Source organism: Camelus bactrianus, chromosome 9 (assembly GCF_048773025.1).
Source record: "Camelus bactrianus isolate YW-2024 breed Bactrian camel chromosome 9, ASM4877302v1, whole genome shotgun sequence".
In the NCBI taxonomy this organism is placed as follows: Eukaryota; Metazoa; Chordata; class Mammalia; order Artiodactyla; family Camelidae; genus Camelus; species Camelus bactrianus.
Genome location: NC_133547.1, coordinates 7917291 through 7941364, shown reverse-complemented (window position 1 = coordinate 7941364; position 24074 = coordinate 7917291). Strand labels below are relative to the sequence as shown.

The window sequence follows — 24074 nt, the reverse complement described above, 5'->3', positions numbered from 1 at the left end:
CCATACTTCCTCTTGGGAGCTGGTGAGAGAAAGCATTTTGCTGTCCGAGATGAATGATTTGGAGGGGCAGGTGACAATATTAGCTAAAATTTGTCCACTGGATGCCCCATCCTGGCCCAGAAGTGTTGTTATCTATGTGAGTAGTGAAGACTATTCTCTGCTCCCGCACTTTAATGTCAGACCCCAAGTTTCCCAGGCCTCCTGCATGTTAACACAGGCCTGCTCCTGACATTTGTCTGGGAATAGCACATAGAACCCACTGCCCATTGTGGGTAAAGGAGAGAATTGCGAGAATGTGACCGGGGCACTGAAACATCTGATATTTGTAGGACTGTATTTTTAGGATGCAGAGATACAGTCTTTCCTTTAACTTAAAAAAAAAAATGTGAAATAGTTCTTGTCTGCCAAGGTTCAAATGTCTTTCCCAACAACCTACTAACCTCCTGGATCAGATTTAATTTTCTCGCCTAGCTGCCAGCATTAGCTGTCTGAATTGACTCCTCGGGGTAGGAGATGTTTTCATGCAGGCGAACCCACTATTGACCTTCTCCAGATGCCCTTACCCATAAGCCTTCCTGTTCCTCAGTGCTCCATTTCATCTGTCTTCTCTTTTAGGTACTGCTTCTCCGAGATGGCCCCAGTATGTGCAGTGGTTGGAGGGATCCTGGCCCAGGAAATTGTGAAGGTAAAAAGTCATTGCAGAGTAGGTCACTGACCCCCTGCACCATGACCTTGTCGATGTGCCGAGAACCCAGAGATGATTGGTTGCTCTGACCCCACTCATCCTTATTTCCTGCCCGACCCATTCCCTTTCTTCTTTCCCTTTTCCACCCCGCCCCATTCTCTCCAGCCCATCCAGGTGGGCGCTGAGCTAGTGACCTTTGAGTGCCTGCTTTATGCTAAGCCCAGAGCTGGACAGAGTGCCCGTAAGGTGCTGTCTGCCACCCCCTAACTATACCCATTAGTTATCTTGTGCTTATGGTATTTGCAAGGTGTTCTGCTTCTCACAGCACTAAGAAACGGGCACTGCCATGATCCCCATTTAAGGGGTGGACACTGAGGCCCGGAGAAGGGACTCCAGTTTCTCTCCATCTGTGACTGTGGTGTTGAAGCTCCCTCCTGCTCATGCACACAGTGTAGGCACGTGTGCAGAAGGGGAGACCAATCCCAGTGGGGCACATACCCTGTGCCAGGAGCCCCACAGGCTGTGGCCACACTAGGAAGTGTCACGGTCCCTCTCAGAAGGGAAGCATTTCACCTAGCCTTGTCTAACCAATAACTATAGCACAGCCTTTTGAGTCTCTTCTAGAACATTTGAGTTGCCAAAACTATAGCATATCCCCAAATATATTTTACTGTCTTTGGGTACTTTGATATTTGCCCAGAGATGTTAAATTTGCCTTTGGCAAGTTCTTGACTGCTTCAGTGGACTTGCAGTGATGCTTTGTCCTTTTCTTTCCTGGAGCAGAGTCGTGCCTAGTTAAATGGTTCTCCATGTCCGTTTTCATGTCAGGTTCGAGCTTAGGAGGACGATTTAGAGACCAGCTCTACTTTGTCTTGGGGGTCTGTAAATTTGCTTTGAAAACATTTGACTCAGTTCAATGGTCCCACTGTCTTCCTAAGGCTCTTTTTTTCTCTCTTCTTTCCTGGTCCTTCTCTCTAGACCAAATTCTGTCCCTTCCTGTGTCACAGGCAGTAGAATGAGCAGTGAGGAGGTAGGGAAGGAGGAGAGGAGCGTGCGCTGCCCTGCCTGTCATCTTGCTCAGGCCTTCTGCTCAGCCCAGACAGATAGAAAATTTCACCTTCTGTGCCCAATCTGAGCAGTTGGTAGTGGCTGCCCAGAGGACTGTGTTGGGAAGGATCCTGAGGGCTGCCTATGGACTTGGCAGGAACAAGTACAGTGATGGAAGAATAAGGGGGGACAGGAACATAGTGTATTTTTGTAGTCTGTGAAGATGACAGTGACGATAATAGGTAACATTTATTGAAAGCCCATTAGGTGCCTCCCACACAAAGACTGTGTTCTCTACTTGGATAAACTCATTTTATCCTCACACCTCAACCCTAGAGGTAGGAGCTGTTGTCATCCCTGCTGTGCTAAGGAGGCACTGAGGTGCAGAGAAGCGGGGGAGCCAGGGTTGACCAGAGCCCGCACAGCCTGGTTTCTGAGCCTGTGCTCCTTACCCCTTGGCTATCAGGCCTCCGGTGCTGCCCCTACATGCCACTCCCGCCCAGCGGCTCTCTGCACAGCCCTGGGCCACTATCCTCTCGCCCTCAGCCCATTGAGAAGCTGCTCCCTGAGTTTTTCGTGTGGGATGGAGATGGGGGGTCGGGTGGGTGGCCTTGACCTCACTGTTTGCAGTGGCTTCCCCGCATCCCAGTCCTAACCTCTCCCGCAGCCCCCTCCTCCCTGCCTGCTGGGGACAGCTGTTGCCCAGCATCTTGTTTCTGTTTATCCCAGATAGCCAGAGCACTCTGCATTCTTGGTTGCTGGGTGTGTTTGGAATCTCCTCCTACCCCCATCTTGCTGGGGTAGCACTTTACCTTTTGCCCCATGTTCACCCCACGCCCCGCGATCTTGTCCCCACCACTCCCCCTTACTTAACACCGTTCCAGCTTCAGCCAGTTGGCAGAAGGTCTCGCAGTCTGAGGGCCGCAGACCTCCCCCTTTCCCTGGTGGGACCATCTGATCACCGGTAAAAAAGTAAACATCGGGAGAGGGAGGGCAGACGTAAAAGTCTGTTCCCCTGCAGTCATCTGTTTCCCTCCTTCCTCACACCACTCCAGATACCTCCACGTGCTCTGTCTTCATCCTCTGTCATGTCTCGCTCCCTTAAGGTTAATCATCCTTCTTTTCTCTCCCCACTGTCCACTGTCCCATCTCCCTGCCTGCAGAACTAGGGGTGACGGTGACAGCAGCAGCCATCCCAGGCTCCATGTTGAAACACTGGGTCATCTCCTGGAACTGGGCTTCTAAGGTCGAGAAGTTCCACCTGTGGGCTCTCGGGCTCTTCCACCTGGCTGCATGCTTGGGGTCCTCAGATACTGAGAAAGCACCTCTGGCCCCCGTTCTTAATAGCAGCTCCCACTTACCGAGGATCTGCTTGTGCCCGACACCTCACAAGCTTGATTGTGGTTCATACTCGCCAAGAGGCCTGGTGGCCAGCTGCCATTCATCTGCTATTTCATATGCAGACCCAGAGAAGTAAACATCTCTCCAAGCCTCCGACAGTCAGGGACTTCAGAATCCATAGTATCTAGCACAATGCCTGGCACAAAGTAGATGCTCAGTACATCTTCCTCAGAAGAACGGGTATTTCCAGAATAACCACTTGGAATAGGTGTAATTGTCTGCATTGTACCAATGAGGAAGTGGACTGGGATTGGCACTCAGTTCTAGGAGGAGAGGTTCAGGAGGCTTAGAAAACACTCCAACCTTGTAAAGGTCCTTAGGAAAGCGCGATGCTCCCCGGAACCTAGAAACCCTGCCTAGCAGCTTGTGTAGGTGATGGTCTCCTTTTTAAATGGTAACCCTTCTCCAGTTGAGAACATCTTAGAAAACCCACTGATACCCTTGGACTTTTCCCCAGTACACACAGGTATACACATGATTCAGCGTGTAGTTTCGGGGACTAACTCCATCTCTAAAAGTGCCGTGAACTTCTGTTAACCCCACGAGATAATCACCATTTTCGTGGCTGAATAGCGTCTCCCAGGCCCTCTGGATCCCAGCCCTGGCCCATCCCGTGGAAGGCAGGCAGCATTGCCTTCTGGAAGTGCCACTTCTGCGTCAGTGTGTCCCCCCAGGTGATGAAGGCTGCAGCCTAAGACGTGTTGGAATGAATCACTGCCTTTCTCAGTTGAATAGTCATAAATAATTATTACTGCCGTTTGCCAAGTGGTGCTTCTCCATGTTAGGCATTGTTTTAGGTATTTGAGGTGCAGCATCTCTTTTTAGGAGAAAACATTTATTTTCATTTTACACGGGGAAAGAACAGGTCAGAGAGGCTAAATGATCTGCCCAAGGACACATAGCTGATAAGGGACAGAACAAAGGGACATGAAAATTAAAATGAAAAACGTCTCCAGACAGAGCCCAATAGCCCCTGGGGAGCAGAATCAACCTCTGCTGAGAACCACGGCCCACATTGCTTTTAGGAGACCTAGGTCTGGGGGTGTATTCTCTTTTCTCCGTTTTATCCCCTTTAAAGCACTTGAGCTGAACCTTCTTCTTTTTCTCCCCAGGCTTTGTCTCAAAGGGACCCTCCTCACAACAACTTCTTCTTTTTTGATGGCATGAAGGGGAATGGGATTGTGGAGTGCCTTGGCCCCAAGTGAACCTGAGACTTGGCAGCCCCAGAGATGCTGACCTGCAGCGAGCCCACATGTGATCCCTGTCCCCTTCCCCCCACTAAGGCATCTCCAGGCAAGGGAAAAGCGAAGTCATTGAACCGATACAAACCATTTCCTGCGAGCGGTGAGGTCTTGCAGATGTGCTACTTCTCAGCACCAGCAGCTGCTAATGAGGGACGTGGGTCCTGGCTGTCTCCGTGCCGGCCCCAGGCCCGCCAGCTCGCCCGAGCGGCCAGCACCTGAAAGCCCCCTCTGCCACCTCTCTCAGTCCTGGTGCCCTCACGGTGTCACCACCCCCCAGGTACCATTGGAGATGCCCACCAGGAACCAGCATGCCTTGTTGTGTAGGAGCTTGCCACCTTCTTGGACTTAGTCCCCACCTGATGTCCCACAGAGAGGAGCATGACTTCAGGAGGGGACTAAGGCCCAGGACCAATAAAACACTAGTGGAACCACCATTCTGAATGCAGACAGGTGCCTTTAGAGAGGAAAAAACATGGCAGGGGGAATGTACTTCCTCCAAAGTTTGAGACTGAAAAACAACAGGTGGCATCTGGTGTGCTGGTCTTGAGTTTTAGTTTAGGATTAGTTGAGTTCCAGCCTGGATTTTGAAAGAGAGGAAATGTTACTGAGACCTGGGGTATTAGGGTGAAACCCTGCAAATTGAATATTGGTGAGGAGCTTGTTTGGAAAAGGCACATTCCTGGGTCCCACCCCTTGGGGATTCTGGCTTATGGGGGCTGAGCCAGGGCAAGGAGCCTGCCCTTTTAACAGAGCCCCTCATCGACGCAGCGTGGACCCTCTGGAGGCTGTTGGGTTTAAGGGCTGTGTCAGTCCTTCATTTACCCTCTGAATTGCAGCTGTTTGTGTTTTTTTTTTATATATATTTTCTATATTTCCTTGGTTCTTGAAAAGGGAACAAGAGAAATAAAGTTATTTGCTTGAGGATTTGTTTGTTTTTCTTCCACATTAGTAACGTCTTCCTCTGACAGGGAACGATCCAGCAATTGCTGTTTTTAACTGAAGGAAATTTCCCTGGAGGCTCTACCATGTCACCGAGATCCTCCCCGCCTCCACCGTTTGTCTGGGTACGCAGCAGGAGTGAGATTACTCAAGTTCTAGAGTGCGTGGAAGCTTCTGATTCCAGCTGTCGGTTGAGTAATTCAGTTACATAGTGGCTGTTCCCATAGACAGCGGTTGTAATACTAGTGGAAAAGGAGTAAAAGTGAGTAATGATCTCATAAAAGTGAAGTGACACTTAGTAATTCGCCCCAAGTCCCGCCACTGGGACGGTCAGGGCTGTGGCTGGGGCGCCAGATTTGTCCTGACTCCAGCCAAGTGTGTTCCAGGTCTCCTCACCCTCACTTACGTTTCTCCTCCGTGGAGACTGGCTAGCTTGAGTGAATAAATCAGCTCCTTTCCTACTTCGGCTGCAGTCAGCGAAAAAGGAACTGGTCTCCTCTGGGAGGAAGAACTCAATTCCCCTGCCCTCCTTGTCACCTCTGCACCTGCCTGGGTGAGGCTGGGGCTGCGTTTCTGGGCCGGCCCCTATTGGGGGCCTGTTCCATGTTGAGTCTGGAGAAATGTGAGCTAATCACACCCTTTACTTTGCAATGTGGGACCTTGGTCACAAGGGGGAGCTGGTGGGTCTGGATGGATAAAAACAAAATTGTCATTGTAGAATCTTCTCTGAGGCTTTTCAAACTTTTCCACCCCTGTACCTATAATGGCAGAGATTGGGCGATCCACAGAGGACCCCTTGGGAATCCGGCGGGTGGGGAAGCTTCCAGCTTCAGATAGGAAATGTCTGTTCTCTTTGCCTCAGATTTCATATTTGCCCACAGTACATGTTGGTGGTAACATAAAAATGGATTTTCCAAGTCTCCAGCAAGTGCACAGTGATTATTATCCTGTGGTTTCTAGAACCTCAGGAGATGTGTAACCCTCTGGGGGAGAGCGATTAGTCCATAAAGGTAGCAGATAACTGGGGAACGGAGGAGTACCAAACGAAAGGAAGTGGGTTATCTTTGGGGCTGCCAACTTTCTCCGCTCCATCTCTGGTTCCTGGCATGCATGGTAGCCAAACTCCGTTAGGTGCTTAATGGTTGAAGTTTCAGACAGAACATTACAGTAAATAGGTGCTACTCAAAAAAAGGAAGAAGAAGAAAGCGCTCTTGGCCCCATCACAGCCCCACATTCCATGATTTCCCTTTGCAGTGCAGACCCTTTTTGTCGGTTTCTTGCCTTTTTTTTTTTTTTTTTCGGTAAGTATAAAAGTGCATCTATTGAGATATGCCCTATTTGCCCTTTACGGGTGGGGAAATGAAGGCATAGGTTGGTAAATCAAACGAGTTTAACAATAACAGGTAACATGCTCACACTACCTGCCTGATACCTTTTCAAATAGTTGTACTTTAGCTAAATTGTTTGAATCCTCACAGCAACTCCATGGGGGTAGATACTGTTGTCCCCATACTGCAGACGACGAAGCAGCCTCCCCCAACCCGTAAGGGCTGGTCTGTGGGCTGACGGCGAAGGCTTCTATACGGAATACTTAGTAAGCACTCACTTAGTGGCGCTGCTTCTTGTGGTCATCTTGAGGACTAGCCAACGCGGCCTTTGCCTTCGCGAGGTTCTGGGACCTCGAAGTCACCTCTGAAAACCATCAGTCAGGCCCGGGTGCTGAGGGAACGCCTTCCGCTGAGGCCAGAAGGGAAGTGGATTTTCTTTTTCAGCTTACAGTAAGACATTCAAGCAGTACTGGTGCAAGTCTAAGAGTAAAAAGATTCTTCCACGTGCCTGTCAGCTCAGTGTTGGTCACATAGCAGGAGCAGCTGACTGCACAGCTCAACTCAGGATTTTGGAGAGAAACGAGAGATGCTTTTTGTAGATGTTAGCTATGTCCACTTTCCTATCTACCTCCCAGAGAGCGCCCATGGCAGCCACTGTGAGTGAATACTTCCAGACTGTCAGGTTCAAACCCAGACTCTGCCACTTAGCCATGCAACCTTGGGCAGGTGACCTTTTTGTACCTCAGTCGCCCCTTCTGTAAGATGGTAACAGTAGAATGTTCCTCTGATCTGTGGGAATTAAATGAATTCATACATACTTCGAGTAGAAATTGCCCAATGTTAGCTGCTATTATGCATGTTCACAAAATAACTACTTTTCTGCATTTCGCTTTTTCTCACCATGTCTTGAAATCCTCGTCAGTTCAAATTTGGAACTAGCCTGCTGGAGACTGTACAGTTTGCAGGTGGCAGTGGTTTAGCTGAGGGCCTCATCGCCAGACCCTCTGAACCTCGGCTCTGCTAAGCTGCAGACACTTGGCACCGGGGCTCCAAGAGTGAAGTCCACACAGGTGACTTCAGGTGTGTCCTTTCTCTCTGAACAGCTGATCCCTTTGCTTTCCTAGGTGCCCTTTGGACTTTGCTAACAAAATGCAGCCTTCTCTAGCCTTGACTGTCCCTGGGTCTCTGCCTCGTTCCCTCCAGCCTGGCTTGGTAGGGTGGAATTCCCCACTTTGAGTCCTAAAAAATGGTGGGTTTGGGTCGCTCTCTCTTCCTTGCCTTCCGAGACGGCCCCACTGTCTATGGAGTGTGTATCCACCTTTACTTTAACCAACATCCCCCCGGCCCCGTGTACATCTGACTAAATAAATCTACTTTTACTCAAAAAACCAAAAAACAAACAAAAAAAGTAGATTTGGTACTATTAAAAAGAAGAGACAGAAGTTCTGTTTCTGGTGTGGTGGGCTAAGTTTTTAATAGGCAAACCTCCCTGCAAACATCTATATAGTCGATAGATAAAATATTACCCCCTCCCAAAAAACCCCCAAAACTACTGGAAGGCTCTGGAGATTGAACAAAAGCAAATACTACCCCCCAGAAAACAAAAACAAAAAATATTGGAAAGCTCTGGAGATTGAACAAAAGCAGGTAGATTCCAGAGGGGAAATCAGAAGTTACAAGAGCCCAGCACAGGATGAGTTTTCCGAGTGTGTGTGTGTGTGTTTGCTTTTTTGTTTGTCTTGCCTGAGCTGAAGCCTGAGAGAAGGCTACGGCCCCTAGCACTGCACCAGGGAGCTCAAACTCAGGTGGAAAACCAGCTGTCTCACTGGCCTCAAGAACCAGAGGACAGAGCCCGGAGTAACCACAGCTGCTGGAAGGGAGAGCCCCAGGAAAGGGAAACTGCAGGTTATGTGGATAAATCCGGCCCAAGTCTCACGCTGACCTTTGGTCTATGAATTCATGGGGCAGACTAAGCAGGACTGAAGTGAACTGGATCTGAGCTGTCACCCTCTGCACCAGTTTGAATCTAACAAATATAAATATCTCCTGAAACAACATTTACATCCTTTGGAGGAATATCACCGAATCCAGAATGTCTGCAACATAATGTAATGTCCAGGATACAAAAAAAAAAAAGTACTGCCTAGGATATAATCCCAAATTACCTTGTGTCAGGGAAATGTGACCCATTCTCAAGGGATAAGACAAGATGACCAAGAGAGCCCAAGGGTTGAAATGAGCAGACAAGGACTTTCAAGTAGTTATTACAACTATGCTCACTGAAGTAAAGGAACATGTATGGTGATGATGGAAAATAGGAAGGCTCAGCAGAGAAACAGAAGATATTAAAGAATCAAATGGATGTTCAAGACTGAAAAATACAGTATCTACAATTTTAAAAAATTCACTGATACACCTAATAGCAGAAAGGAGATGACGGAGAAAAGGTTCCATGCGCTGGAAACAGATTCATAGAAATTACCTAGTCTGAAAAGGAGAAACTTTTTTAAAGGGACTTGTGGGACACTTGCAAAAGGTGTAATATACGTGTGACTGGAGCCCCGGAAGGAGAGGAGAGAGAATGGGGAAGAAGAAATATTTGAGTAAACAATGGCCTAAAACTTCTAAAGTTTGGTGAAAGATACTAATTTACAGACTTGAAAAGCTCAGTGAATCCCAAACAGGATAAATATGAAGAAAACTGTCCCTAGACATTTCAGAGCCAATATGAATACTAAAAATGAAGGAAAAATCTTGAAAGCAGCCTGACAAAAAGAACGCATTGCAAACAGAGGAATTATGATTCAAATGGTCCTAGATTTCTCATCAGAAACTGTGGAAGCCAGGAGACAATGATGTTTAAAATGCTGAAAGAAAACTGTCAACCCCAGAATTCTATAACCAGTAAAAATAGATATTTTCAGATAAAACTAAGGGAGTCTGTCGCCAGCAGAAATACACTGTAAGAAATGCTAATGGAAGTTCTTCAGGCTTAAGGGAAGTTATCCCAGGAGAAGCTTGGAACTTCAGAATACACGGAAGAGCAATGGAAATGGTAAGTAAACAGGGGGAAAATGTTATTAAAGGGTATTTTTTCTCAATTTATTTGAAATACATATGACTGTTTAAAGCAGAAGTTAATACGTGTCGCATGGAATTGTAACCTGTGTAGATGTGATCCCTGTGACAACTGCAGCATGAAACAATGGGGTGGAGGGAGGGGTCACCGGCGCTGTGCAGTGGCAGACTTGCGACAGTGCTCACTATACATAGGTAAGGATACATTTGTAATCCCTAGAGCGGTACTGAATAAAGGCTGAAACACCAGAAGATAATTTTTAAAGAATTCTTTTGTTTTTTCCTTACTCAGCTAAAAAGGGTTTCTTATTCTTTTTTTTTTTTTTCTTGGTTTCTTTTTCTTTTCTTTATTTCTTTCTTTTTTGGTGGGGGGAGATAATTTTATATATTTATTTATTTATTTTAAACAGAGGTACTGGGGATTGAACCCAGAACTTTGTACATGCTAAGCATGCACTCTACCACTGAACTATGCCTTCCCCCCAAGAGAATTCTTAAAAAGTATTCAACCAATCCAAGAGAAGGCAGGAGAGAGGACACAGGAACAAAAAACAGGACAAACAGAAAATAATAAAACAGTAGACCTAATCTAACCATATCAATAGTTCCAAGAACTGTTCCTGGACAGAGGAGGCTGCTGGTCGCACAAGGAAGCGTCCTCTCCAGGGGCATAGCCTGGACTACAGTAAGGACCAAGCAGAGCTTTGCTGTGGGACATCGGGGTGGGAACAACCCCTGTGGGGCCTTGCACCCTGTGCACAAGTATTTAAACATGAAGAAGAATAAAGAAGAGGATGGCATGTAATGAACACCTAGTACCCACCATCATTCTGCTACTTGCTCTTTTTACTCACCATTACTGGTCCTGTATCAGAGTGATGTAGGTCTAGTTCATTCCAGTTGACTTCTGTCTATTCTGTTGTATGACGGGCAGACTTTTTTTGGTTTTTTGTTTTGTTATTTGGGGGTAATTAGGTTATGTATTTATTTTTATTGGAGGTGCTAGGGATTGAACTCAGCACCTCGAGCATGGTAAGCATGTGCTCTACCACTGAGCTATATCCTTCCCCCACCCCCACCTCCTGGGCAGACTTGATTTACTCTTCAAACCGCTGCTGGTACTTGGATGGTTGTTTTGTGCATTGTCAACACTTGGACACGTGTCCACACCCACTTCTAAGGAAGACACTCAGGAAGGCACTTGCTGCCGTAGGTATGTACATCCTCAGCTTGACAAGGCTTGGCCAAGTTTCTCTCCAAAGTGATGGTTCCTGTTTCCCACACCCTGGCCTTTTAGGAACAGGGCCATGTCCCCTGAACTTCCCCTTTCCCCTTGAGGACAGCCAGGAGAAGGGGCAGGAGCTGGGATCTGAACCTGTGTCTGGGCCAGTCCTGTGGGGAAGACGGCACAGGGAAAGCGTTTGGCCAGTGGCCCCATTTTCTGGAAGAGAATGGTAGGGGCTCCCCTTCTTGTATTAATTCAACACAGGCTTTTAATGCCAGGCAGTGTGCTAGGCCTTCCAGTTAGTTTGCTGGGGGGCTGCACGGGCAAAGCCTCACTGTGAGCTCAGCTGGAGCTGCTCTACCAGATGTCCCCTCTGCCTCCCTGAGGGCAGAGACAAGGTCCATCTCATGACTGACTCGTTCCCCAGGACTCCTCATGGTGGTGCTTCTGAGGAAGTTATAGCTCATTCATTCATTCGGTAAGTATCCAGCCCTGCTGACATACATTATCCAGTGAGGAGAAAGCACCAAAAAAAAACCTGTCCTCATGAGACCTAGCTTTTAGTGGGCGCTGAGCAGAGGTACATGAAGGCTGGGTGCACACAGTGGCACCTAAGCCTTCCTTTTGACACAGCTACAGACACCTCAAGGTGCTCTGTGCATGCCCCTCCCCCTCCTCCCAGATAGGGATCCAGGGTTCCAACCAGGCCCCACTGCGGGGAAGGAAGGCAGAAAGAGTATCCACTGTTCCAATCTGTTTTATTGAAAAGGAAACATACAAAAATCATGTACAAAAAAAATTAACCAAACATGTACAGAAAATTCATTCCGTTATCTACAGCAGCGCATATACAGTATTTTACAAGCTGGGCCATCCCTCCCCGCTCCCAGACTCCTCCCTCTTCTGAGATTTCCCCCCCTCCCTGACTCCCCATCTTCCCCCCAGCGCTTCGCCCCGGGGACTAAGGCTGGGGCGGTTTCCGCCAAAATATCCCACCCCCCAAATGAATGCCAGTGGTCACACGTGCTCTTTCTAAACCTATGCAATGGGATTGATGGGGGCGGGGGGTGGTCGTGGGCAGAGCACAGGATTCACAGTCTGGGCCCCTCCTGGCCACCCCCAGATGAAGGTTAGGCAGGCATGTCCACCACCTGCCGGCTGGCTCAGGGAAGATGGCTGGGCGCTGGGCTGGGGCAGCCATCAGATGCACCCCACTCTCTGGCTCCAGGAGGCTAGTGGTCACGTTTGGCTCATTTGCTCTTCATGGGCCCCCTCCCCAGGAGGAGGGGGGGAAGCACCAGGGGCCTGAGGCCAGGCCCAAAGTGAAGGAGCACCGGGAGGGAGACCCCCCACCCAGTGTCACCCCTGCAGCTGGAACGGGCAGCCAGCACCAGCAGCCTTTCCTGAGATGGTGGTGGGCGGCAGAGGCGGGTGGCTCAGTCCCCACCCCCTTGGTCACCGCCGCCTTCAGACGCTGAGTCCTTCAGCCCTCTCTCCCCTGGCTTCTCAGCCAGGGACCCAGGAGTCCACATCTCCATCAGTGCACCCCAGGCTGGGCCTGGGCTGGATCTGGAGTGTCTGTCCTGGCCTGCCCATAGGACAGGCAGGGCTGGTAGTCCAGTATGCTACATGGTGCAGAAAAAGTTCCCCGCGCTGGCCAGGGCGTCAGGAAGTGGGAGGGTCCTGCCCCCCGTGTCCCCGACGTCCACCGGGCGGGTCCAGGCACCTAATTGGGCTCCACCTCTGGGGTTCCACGGCCCCTGGGTAAGGGCAGGAGTCCCATGATGAGATTGTACAGGACCCTCCAGGGCGAGGGGCGGTGTCGCTGCTGCTCCTCTTGTCTCTAGGGAAAGAGAAAGAAGAGGAAGTTAGAGTGGGCTTGGGACAGGGGTGCAGAGGTGGCCAGGTTGAAGGGCAGTGAGGAGTGAGGCATGGTCCTAAGACTCAGCTAAGCCCTCGACCAACCCTCTGAGGTAGATGTCATTATTACTGCTAATCAGGTTCAAATCCCAGTTTCTCTGCCCACCTTGGGTCAATGTCACCTCATCTAGAACATGAGAAGGGGATGGAGAGGATGTGGACAGGATACCCTCAGCACAGCGCCTGCACATATTAGCTGTGATCTCCTAGTTCCTGGTTTTCAGATGAGGTTACCCAACCAAAGGCACACTGGGCTGAGCGGTGGGGCTGGATGGCAACCCATCTGCCCTCCCATAAAAGGCTAATGAGACAGACAGAAAGGAGCAAGGAGCCCACAGTCTCAGTGATTCTAGGACAATGTGTGGTAGAACTGGGAATGGTTCACCATCTGTGTGGAAGATGCATGGAAGGATGTCCAGGCAAAGCTAACCCCCTGCCCTCTCCCCAGCGGCAGGATAAAGGCTTGGGGTGCCCTCTAAGACCCTCTCAGTTCCAAAATGCCAGAAAAGTGGGAACGAAGGAAGTGAGATACAAGACTCCCCACCAATAAAAATTAAAGGCAATACTAAAAACTTGGGAATAGCTGTAGTACTCTCCGGCTCCCTGTACTGACTGCGTGGCCAGGTCCTGTGCTAATTTAATTAGCAGGGCCTGCCTAATCTCACCCCCACCAGAAGGGAAGGAGAAACCCATTTCACAGATGCAAACAAGGTCAGATAAACCAGACTACTGATCCTACTGGGTGCCTGCGGGTGGGCTGCCTGGTACCAGCATGCTTCCTCACCACTCCCCACTGACTTTTGCAGTCAGGAGAAGATGGCCAAGGGGGCACATCAGATTGGCATAAATTTCAAAAGCCTGCCACCTTGCACTGCCATGGAGTGCCACTTGGCACTGCCACCTTAGTGAGCAGACCAACAACCATTTAGCTAAGGCTGAGGTCTGGCAGATTACCCAGGTGTCTACTCTGGAGACACAGGTATGCCCCTGGAGATGTGCATCGTTTGGAGAAGCACCCTAACCCCGCAAAAAAAAATAAAATAAAATAAAATAAAATTGGACAGATTTTTGGAGAATCCTACATATCCATTAATGAGAAAATGAACAAGGATAGTCTACGTCGATCCGACAGAATGCTCCATGGCAGTGAAAATGAATGAACTAAAGCTCCCTTGCCCATATGGCTGAATCTAAAGCATAACATAAAGGGGAAAAGTTTGGAAAGGAACACATACTGTATCGTGGATATTAAGTCCAAAACGCCCCCCAACCCTAAGCATTGTTTCTGGCCTGGTAAATGCGAAGTAAAAGAATCAACATCTGCAGAGGAATGGGACAAGCCAATTTGAGAGGTTTCCTTTGGAAGTGGGGAGGGGAAGAGGGTCCAGGAGGGGAACAAGGGACTTCACAACATCCGGTTTTTGTTTTCCTTTGAATAAGCAAGCAATTTGGGTGTAATGTTCAGGTTGGACAGAGCTGGGTGGTGGGCGCCCTGGCGTTTGTTATTCTATGCTCACTGCTATAGGCTGCAAATATTTTGTTTTAATGAGAGGACTAGCTGTGGGCCTGGGGGCGGAGCCTTCGGGGGGCGGGGCCTCGGGCGGGGCGGAGCTCGCGAGCCCGCCCCCAGCCCTCCCGGGAAGCCGGGTGGCGCGCTGCTGCCGCGCGGGCGGGTGGGAGGGGCGGGCGCGGTCGCGCCGCCGCTGCTGACTCACCGGCTATAAATAGCCCGGGATATATGAGCCGCTCCGCCGAGCGCCGCCCTCAGTCCCCGCGGCCGCGAGTCCCGGGCACGCCGCGGCGCTCCAGGCTGCCCCGGCCCCAGGCCTTGCCCTCGTCCGGGCCGGGCCGTGCCAACCCTGGGGCGGCTCCGTGGACACGCCGCCCCTCCCAGCCGCCTGTCCCCAGCGCGACCCCGCCGCGCAGGGCAGCAGCTGCCGCACATCTGGCTGGGCCGCCCGCAGCCCCCTCCCCGGCGGGAAGTCCCACCTGCCGTCTACCCATCCCCCAGCACTCACCCGCCGCTCGTACAGCGCGTTGAGGTCGTCCGCCATTCGCCGCAGCTGGGCCCCGATCTCCCGGGCCCACTGCTCCTCCTCCCCCCGGACTCCCGGGGCCGCCTGGGTGGGGCCGCCCGCCAGGGCCCCCGGGGCGCTGGGCACTGGCGATTCCAGGTGCTGCTCCGCGGGCGAGAGTGAGGGCTGAGGATCTGGGAAAAGCCGAGGGGCGTGGTCAGGACCCACCAACCCTTTAAGCCCTGGTGTCCTGAGGGACCAGTTAGCCAAGGCTTGCTTCTCCCTTTTCCGGCCGCCCGATTTCTCTACTGCTCCCCGCCTCATTTCTTGGGATTCCGTTTCCCCGCTCTAAGAGCCAGATTTCTCAGCTCCTATCCCCATGCAAAAGAGAGTTCCTGGTCAGGCCTCCCTGGGGTTACCTGTCTAGCCAGCTACCACCCCAGGACCCCTGTTAGTCTGGAAATGTTTCCTCTTATCCGACCTAAGTGCTACTCTTCCAAAACGGGGCCACATTTTGACTGCTCCGTTTAACAGACGGGGAAACTGAGGCTCACCCTAAAAAGTGGCCCAAGGTCACACAGGGATACAGTGACTACACCCAGAGTCACAAGCCTCAGGTCTCCTGCCCTCTAGTGTCCAACCACAGTGAAGCCACGCCCCCGGATGTGGCAGGGGCCTGGAGACCAGAAGGCCAGGCTGTGGCAGCCTCTGAGCCCGGGCTTGGGGGGCTGGGATGCGGGAGATGCCTTCCTGCCCCCGCCCCCATTCTGAGCTCCTCTGACGTCTCTTCCTCCCTTCTGTCACACCAGGTCCTGGCAAGACGGATTCCTAAAACAGACCTAAAATCAGGGCCTCAGTTTCCACACCTGTGACCCTGGTCTAGCAATCGGGTCTCCTCTTGCCTCTGCTGCCAGGGAACTGAGCCAGGGAAGTTTTATCGCTCCTGACCTCTCTGGACTCCACGGACGGGGTAGGGGTGAAGGTGGGGAGGGAAACCAGGACAACCTTTCCCTCGTCATGGGCTGGGATGGGGCTAGTCGGGTACCACAGGGTTAATAGCCTATCAGGCAGGGGACCTTTAACCCTTCCCTCCCCAAGACCCGCCCCCCCCACTCTTTCCCAACACAATGGCCCCTCCCCCCTCTCCTTCCTCCGCCCGGACTGCGGAGAGGGCGGACCCTGGCCAAAGAGATGCAGATAAAGGCAAAAGGCCACCCTCGACCCCTCCCCGAAGTCCCGAAGTGACAGTCCTCTCTCTGCCCACACTCTCCAACTACAGTCCTCAGGGGGGTTAAGGGGACCCGGACCAGGAGAGGGGGGCTGGGAAACAGCTGTTGCCCCAGGCCCGGAAAAGGCCGTGGGCTGCAACTCGGGGACTACAGTCAGATTCCAGAAGGGACTTCCCAATCGGCCTCCCCCCACCCCCAGCCTCCCACTCCGTCTTCCTGCTTCTTGCAACACAAAGACCACACTGGCCACACCCTCCCCGTGGCCCGGCCGGCTCGCCACCTCCCCCAACTTGCTCCCACTACTCCCGTTCCTCGGGGGTCTCCCTTTCGGGGCTCCCAGCATCCCTGGTGCGGGGCGGGCACTCACCGTCGAGGCGCGGGCCTCGGGGCCGGCTGCGGGGACCCCCAGACCAGCGGGGACCCCCCAGGGCGGCGGTGACGGCGGTCGGGGCGGTGGGGGCGCAGAGGTAGGCGGCAGGCAGCAGGGCAGGGACGGCAGGGGCGGCGGGCAGGCCGGGTTCGCAGAGGCCGCAGGACACGGCCGAGGGCACCAGGCGGCTGAGGGGGAAGGGGCGCGGGCCGTCGCGGGCCAGGCCCTCTACGGGCTCCGGGGAGCTGCCCTCCTGGCGTGCTCGGGCCATGGCGCTCCCTGGGGCCTGCAGGACAGGGTAGAAGGGTGCGGTCAGCAGGGAAAGGGGGGCGCCAGGACCTCACGATGCACACACCCCACCCGGGGTATCCAGGGCACCCCCACCCCTGCACGCAGTGATGAGCACACGTGGCAGGCAGAGCTGGCGCCCACAACACACACAGGGCCCAGATGAGCTTGTGATGGCCCCACAAGACACACCCCCGCCCAGGGCTGACCCCAGGCACCATGGGCTGGCCAACATAGCATCCCATGCACCGGGTAATGGGCACATGGGAGGGACAAGTAGGCACGGGATGGCTCTCACAGCCAGGACAAGGGCTCACACAGAACCCAGATGGAGAGCTCTGTCAGGTGTGTGTGTATGAGGGCTGACAGCCCCACAACACAAATTCACCCAACCTGGGACTCACACAGGCTGGTGGGGCTAACTTCCCGAATACAGTGATGGGCACACAGGGAGGGCAGCCAGGCACCGTGATGGCTCCCACAATACACACAGGGACTTACACAGGACCCAAATGGCGAAGATTGGTGAGGTGTGTGGAGGGGACACAACACACACAAGGGCTCACGCAGGACTGGCCAGCCTGACCTCCCACCTCATCTCCCATTTTCCCATTTGCACAGAAACACTGAGACGCTCCCAGGCTTGGACATGGCTACTCAGTCCCCAGGACACACACACAAACACTGACCAAAACATGGACATACATATACATACAGACCATCTGAAGAGCTAGCCACACAACGCCTACTGGCTGGCACTCCATCCCTTCCATCCCACATACAGACTCAGAATCTCACCCACTGACCCACTCTGCCCACACAGACACACAATGCAGCCATCACAAGCAGAAACACACATAAAATAGACTACGCCACACTTCTCCAACACACCTGCCCCTCCCTACAACACACATGCAATAGATGAGACCTACACACCTCAGGACTCACGCATATCAGCACAAAACAGTCATCCATGGACACACACAGACCAACACAACCAAAACACACCCACTTGCCACCAACTCTCGGACCCCAGGACACATGTAAAGCAGAGACACACAGACATCGTCATCAGACCCAGATGCAGCACCACATGCCGGCAACAACACACAGACACAACAGCAGACAGCAACCCACCCTCCTCCCTCAACCTCAAAATCACCGTCAGCCCTGGACACACGCGCACGCACGCACACACACACACACACACTATAGCGAACTCTAATCCCACACTGCCCAGCAGCACGCACACCTAAAGCACCCACAGAAAACACTGGTCTCACGTGACTAACATAAACACTACACACACGCAGCCCACATGACACACATGAGCCAGCCGATCACAGAGACAAGCCCCTCAGACCCAACACACACAAACACACACACACACAGAGGCTCAGACACAGCCCCATACAAGAGGCTGCCAGCAACACCCACTGACTGCTCCGCACATACCCCACAGAGCCCAGGTCCGCAATTCCCAGACACTGATGCCAGACACACAAGCCAAACAGACTGAAACAACCCCCCACCAAACACACACACACACACAACCACGCAGAACTCACACAGACACCTGGATAGAAAACAGACACCGTCATTCAGCACAAACGCTTAGCTGAGACACATGCCCTGGAGCTATACAGTCAGAAACAGTACACACAGCCAAGATACACAAGCACACACAAACAGCACATCAGGCAAGACGCACATATAAACACACAAACAGCTCACTCAAGCAGCACACAAACACACTACAACCACACACTGGAGCACATGCAGGCAACAGAGACCCACAGAATCACCCCTAAAGAGCACACACAGACAACTCTCACAGAGAACACACACATACGGAGGTACACTACACATAAACAGAGCACCCATCCCTCAGGCACGGCGTACCCAGACAGAACGCCACACAAACACATGGGGACAGTGCGGACACTCCGATGGGCCACAGCCCCCAACATTCCCCAAGACTGACACAACCACTCTCTGCAGACCCCAGCACAAACTCGGAGCCAGACACACGCACACACCCAGGCGAGACACCTGCAGATCCACAACCCCGCACACGCGCGCTCCCACGGCGGCCCAGACGCCCCCCTGCGCTGTCACGGCCCCCCCAACCCCGCCGCCGCCACGTGCGCCCGCCCCGCCCGCCAGGCGAGCGCGGGGCCAATAACCGGCTGTTGCTGGGGCGCAGCCCCCGCCCGCAGGAGCCGCAGACTCCACGGCCCGCGAGCCGCCCCCCTGTCGCCGCCCCCAGCGGGCGCGCGCCCGGGGTGTGGCCGCCCCTCCACACCGTACCCCCCCTCCCCGCCCCTCCCGGACTGCGGGGGCCGGGGCAGTCGGGGTCGACTCACTTCCCCGGGGCCGCACTGGCCGCCAGGGGGCGCTGCCGAGCCTGCACCCCATTGTTTGTAAACAAACCCGCCAGACCGCTGAGGCACCTGCGCGCTCGGACCCTCAGTGCCTACCGCCCAGAGACCCCAGGCCAGGGTGCCTGGTGGGGGTGGAAGGCAGGGAGAGAGTGAGGCACAGCACGGGGATGCAGCGCCCCGCCAATGCTCTCCGAGTGCACTCCCGCCACCTCCTCCTCCAGGGAGCCCACCCGGCCTGGCCAATCCCGGCTGTCGGGACTCGGGTGCGCACACTCACCCCGGGGGCATGAACACGCCGGAGGGGACGGTGATGAGGGGCGGGCGGCTTCCTTCAGGAGGGCGCGCCCGCCGAGCGCCGCTCGCTGCGGCGGCGGCTGCTGCTGTGACTGCTGCTGCTGTTGCTGCTGCTGCTGCTCTAACTGCAGTGGCGGCTGCTGTTGCTCTTGCTGCTGCGGCTGCTCCTCGGGCCGCAGGCGCGTCCGCGTCCTGACCGCCGCTGCTGCCGATTTTGCCGCCGCCGCCGCCGCCAGGAGCCCGCTCGCATGTGGCTCGCGCCGCGTCTCAGGCCGCCCGGCGGATCCCGGGCCCGCTCGGCGGCCGCTCCGCCCCGCCCCGCCCCCGCCCGGCGGATCCCACGCCCCGCCCCCGCGTGACGCCAAGGCCCCGCCTGCCCGCCCGCCCGCCGCGGACAAGTCGGGACTTGCAGGCGCGCGCCGCTCCCCCTACCTCGGCGCGGGGGGTTTCCCTGCAGCCAGGGGCGGAGCAGGGCCCGGCCCGGACGCGGAGGCGCGCTGATCTGGCCGCCCAGGCGGCGGGACCGTCGGACACACGCACTGACACACTGACACACTGACTGGGACCCACAGACATACACACCCAGAGATGTGTACGCGGACTGGCCGGCTGACGCTCCAGGGTACACAAAGTCACGTGCTTACAGGGCCACCGGGACAAGCCAACTCGCAGACACAGAGTCCCAGTCGCGCAAATGAACACTCTGGACACGGCAGTGGACACACAAACTCACACACTGACGGGGCACACACATACACACAAGTACGAAGTCTGACTTGCTAACCGGGTCACCGGTCGCGCAGTCCCGGTGTGAAACAATGTTGCACGAACACCCACACTGTTGAGGATACCTAGACCCACAAACCGACTGTGTTCACAAGCGTCCTCACTGAGCCGGTACCAACAACATACACACAGTGGCGGGCCCACAAAGACACAGGCTGAGAGCTTCTCAGGAAATAGAAACTTCCTGATAGGCGCAGCCGGCCACACACACGCACACACAACACCTGTCACAGGGACACCTGGACACACAACTTGATCTAGATGACATGTCTACAGGGACACACACAGACACACCCACGTCAGCTCACAGTGGACACATTAAAACTGTCAGAAATTTACACTCGCAGACACAGATCAAGTCAGACAGAAAAAAAACTGACCCCCCAACAAACAATCACAAAGTCACACCTGTGACAGGTTCCTGCTAACTGGCCCACCGATGGGACACAGTCCAGGAGCATGTACACCTGACCACGCTTGCCACGAATCTGGTGGGGGACCCGGGGCGAGAAGAAAGCCCTGGGCACCTGGCACGGACATGCCCGGGCAGCCCCTGCACTGACTCTCCCCCGGTTTTCTGTCTTTCAGTTCCCTTTCCTTTCTGTGTTTCCCATTGTCACTCCCTCCCCCACTCCGATGCGGTGACCCGTGGTGGCCTGCCCTCTCCCAGGGCTCTGGGGCTCTGTCTCCCCTGCACCTTCCATTTCCTCTGAGTCACACCGTGTCATCAGAGGGTGAGTGCCCTCTGAGTGCCCAGCTCTGGGCTGATGGGGAAGGGACACCAGATTCCAGCAAAGTCTTGTCTGGGTTCTCAAACTCCCTCCAGGGCTAGATCCTTCGTTATCCTAAGAGAAGCAGAAAATGCAGGTCTCATGTGTCATCTCCCTACTTTACATATTGGACACTAATTCAGCCTCCCTCTCCTTTTCGTTTTCCTCATTCACTCAATCATGCATTTCCCCTTTCTTTTCTCTTCCTTCCAGTGTTTTTCAAACAATGGGTCAGGACCCATATGAACAAACCATGGATGGTGAAATCAACTTGCGGACCTTACTGTGTTTTATTCAAATTTACTGAGATATATTTACCTGCCATAAAAGTCACTCTTTTTAGGTGTAGAGTTTGGTGAGTTGTGACAAGTATGCACGATTGTACACCACTATAATCAAGATGAGCCATTTCTATCACCCCCCACACTTTCCTTGTGTCCCTGTATAGTCACTCCTTCTACCTGCAACTGTTCAATCCCCAGTACCTCCATTAAAAAAATAGAATATCATTTTTAAAATCATGATGTCAAAGGAAAATATTGTTTTGTGAAAATTTTATTGATGCATAGTGAATATATACCAAGTTACACAGAAAGTGGATGTATTTCTGCCTATAAATCGAGTTGAAAGGTGTTGGAGAAATGCTGCTTTGGACATTTATTAAATGAGATCATGCATGGAAGTCATGAAAGACAGTGTCTCACATGCAGTAAGTGCCTAATCAGTGTTAGCTATTATCACCGGTATAACTCAATATTGCCAGTGTTTGCTCTGTGCCTGGCGGTGATGAAGTTGGAAGAGAGGCTCATGGACCAGCCTGGACCTGTTACTGATTGGTGCCCTAAAGCTGCCCAGTATATGTCGGGAGACCAGGAAGCCAGATGTGTCGGAATGTTCTCAGAAGAAAACAAGCGTGAAGGAGCCTGGCTTGGTGGGTAGGAGTGGGAGAGGAGGACAGGGCCAGGAATCTAACAGGCCATCAGCTTTGGCATCAGTCACGATCCTTCCCACTATGCAGTCCCGATCCTGTTCCAAATTCTGGCATCCTATCACCACAGACCGGGGTGTGGGAGTGTCTCCAACTCAAGAGCCAATGTGAAATAAATGAGAGAAATGAGTCCAGGGGAATACGAAAGGGCGTGGTGGGGACTGTGGCTAAGGGGAGAAAGTGTGTGCCTGCTAGTGGCATACAAAATCAGAATTCAAAACTGTGTGGGCAAAGAAAAAGAAAGTTTGGGACTGGCTGAAGGGCTGCCTTTTTGAGACTCCCTTTACTTTAGGGGCCCAAGGACGGAGAAGGCCCCACCTCTGTCCTCCCAGAGTCAATTCCCCTCCACCCATACCCTAGCAGGTCTCTAGAGGCACTGAGGAACTCGTCCTCTAAGTTCCTGGAGAAGCATTCTGGGCCTCCCTCCAACCCTGCCTCTGGTCCCTGCTCCCCTGGAGAGGAGACAGGGGGCTCTGAAGATCTGAGGGGATCATCGATAATTCTGATAGAGGATGAGAAATGGGTAAATGGAGATACAAGCAGAGAGAAGTCAGAAGACTCAGATCTGGGGGTGGAGGGAGTCAGAGCATGGGAGGGACCAGATGGAGCGAAAGTGAGAAAGTGAGAGGGGTCCACGTAGGGTGGCTGGGGGTAGGGGGGCTGGGTCAGGCTTGGCAGAGACCAGAGTTTCTTAACTTCCTCTCTACTGACACTGGAGGCTGGATGACTCCTTGTTGGGGAAGAGAGGGCATCCTGTGCTTTGTAGGATTTTTAGCATCACCCCTGATCTCTATACAGTAGCACCCCCTCCCTTTGTGACAATCAAAAATGTCTCCAAACACTGCCAAACATCCCCTGGGGGAGGCAAAGTCACCCTGGGTGGCTTTTAGCATTGGCTAAAAAAAATCTTTCAGGGTCCCCACAGTTTTGGCCCATTCCCTCAAAGCCTGGCCACAAAGCTCACCCAAGAGCCTGAGCTCTGGGTTTTGATGGCCTGAATTTGAATCCTCAGCTCTGCTACCTACTGGCTGTGTGACCTTGGGCAAGTGGCTGCCTCTCTGTGCCTCAATTTCCTCACCTGTGAGTTGGGACAGTACAAGTCCCTGCCTCAGGATTTTGCAGAGTAAGAAGGTCAATAAAATAAAAATAAAAATAAAAGCACTGGGATAAACAACAAAGTGCAACTGTCTAGCACAACTCAAATTGAAAAAGAACATTGAAAGGAATATATAGATATATAGAACTGAATCACTATTCGGTACACCACAAACTAACACAACATTGTAAATCGACTAAATTTCAATTAAAAAAATAAAAATAAAACACTGAGGCCTAGAGGGTCCTTTATACATGTTGCCCATCATTCCCACCAGCATGGGGGTCTGTGTTCTCTCCAAGACTCCAGACAAGGACTCAGACCCTCAGGTTGGGGCATGGGTTTCAAACTGAGCCTGCGGGCCAGCCACCAAGCTGTTTCACTGGACCTGAACAATTTCTCATTTTGAATATTACCGTCTCTCACAGTGAGGAGATAGAGAAGTCAGACTTTGAAGACAGGCTACCTGGGTTCAAATGATGACCTTGAACAAGTAGCTTCCTCTCTCTGAGACTCAGTTTCCACATGTGTACAAAGGGGATCACCACTGAACCCCAAGTGAATCGTGAAGATAAATGAGCTCCTATTTAGAACGCACGCAGAGCAGTGCCGGCGGTGGTAGCCTCCACGTGAAGCTCTGGTTAAAGACAATAAATGTCCCGCCTAGTTTACTGCAGACCCACAACCTTCCCCAATATCTCGACTGCCATTCTGGGGAAGTAGATTTCTCAGCGCGGGAGCGGGAGTTGGGAAGGACTTAACTTTTCACTGCAGGGCCTGAGTCCCGGCTCTCCTCGGTGGGGAGGGGGCCTCCTGGGTCCCCTTAGTGCAGCCGGCCTTCCAGGCCCGGAGGCTGGACTGGAGCTGGGTGGGGGCTGGGCGGGGGCGCCGGTGTCCGCAGGGTCCGAGCGGCCGGCGCGTGTGAAGGTTACCGCTCCCCGGCGGGGCGGGGGCTGCGCGCTGTTGCTGGGGTCTGCGGGGCCTGCC

General features: G+C 53.0%; 2 protein-coding genes across 7 annotated transcripts in view; one reads left to right on the top strand and one right to left on the bottom strand.

Moving 5' to 3' along the window:
* SAE1 (SUMO1 activating enzyme subunit 1) overlaps positions 1–5301 on the top strand; it is a 66555-nt gene extending 61254 nt beyond the window's left edge. For all 3 annotated transcript variants that reach the window (XM_045510623.1, XM_010946862.3, XM_010946863.3), the window contains 2 exons: positions 616–685; positions 4246–5301. In XM_045510623.1, coding sequence (XP_045366579.1) covers positions 616–685; positions 4246–4338 — 163 coding nt within the window. In that variant the 3' untranslated portion in view covers positions 4339–5301. The remainder of the gene's footprint in view (positions 1–615; positions 686–4245) is intronic.
* A 6387-nt stretch (positions 5302–11688) lies between these two features.
* BBC3 (BCL2 binding component 3) lies at positions 11689–19568 on the bottom strand. Of its 4 annotated transcripts, none has more exons than XM_074369355.1 (4): positions 19431–19568; positions 16479–16767; positions 14886–15076; positions 11689–12790 (listed from the first exon to the last, which is right to left on the bottom strand). In XM_074369355.1, exons 2-4 carry the CDS (start codon positions 16750–16752, stop codon positions 12674–12676), a joined length of 582 nt encoding a protein of 193 aa, XP_074225456.1. In that variant the 5' UTR covers positions 16753–16767; positions 19431–19568; the 3' UTR covers positions 11689–12673. The 4 variants fall into 4 exon arrangements, with proteins under 4 accessions (XP_074225456.1, XP_074225455.1, XP_074225458.1 ...); XM_074369354.1 differs by lacking the exon at positions 19431–19568 and adding an exon at positions 18822–19388; XM_074369357.1 differs by lacking the exon at positions 19431–19568 and adding an exon at positions 18809–18932.
* Between the last annotated feature and the right edge of the window lie 4506 nt (positions 19569–24074).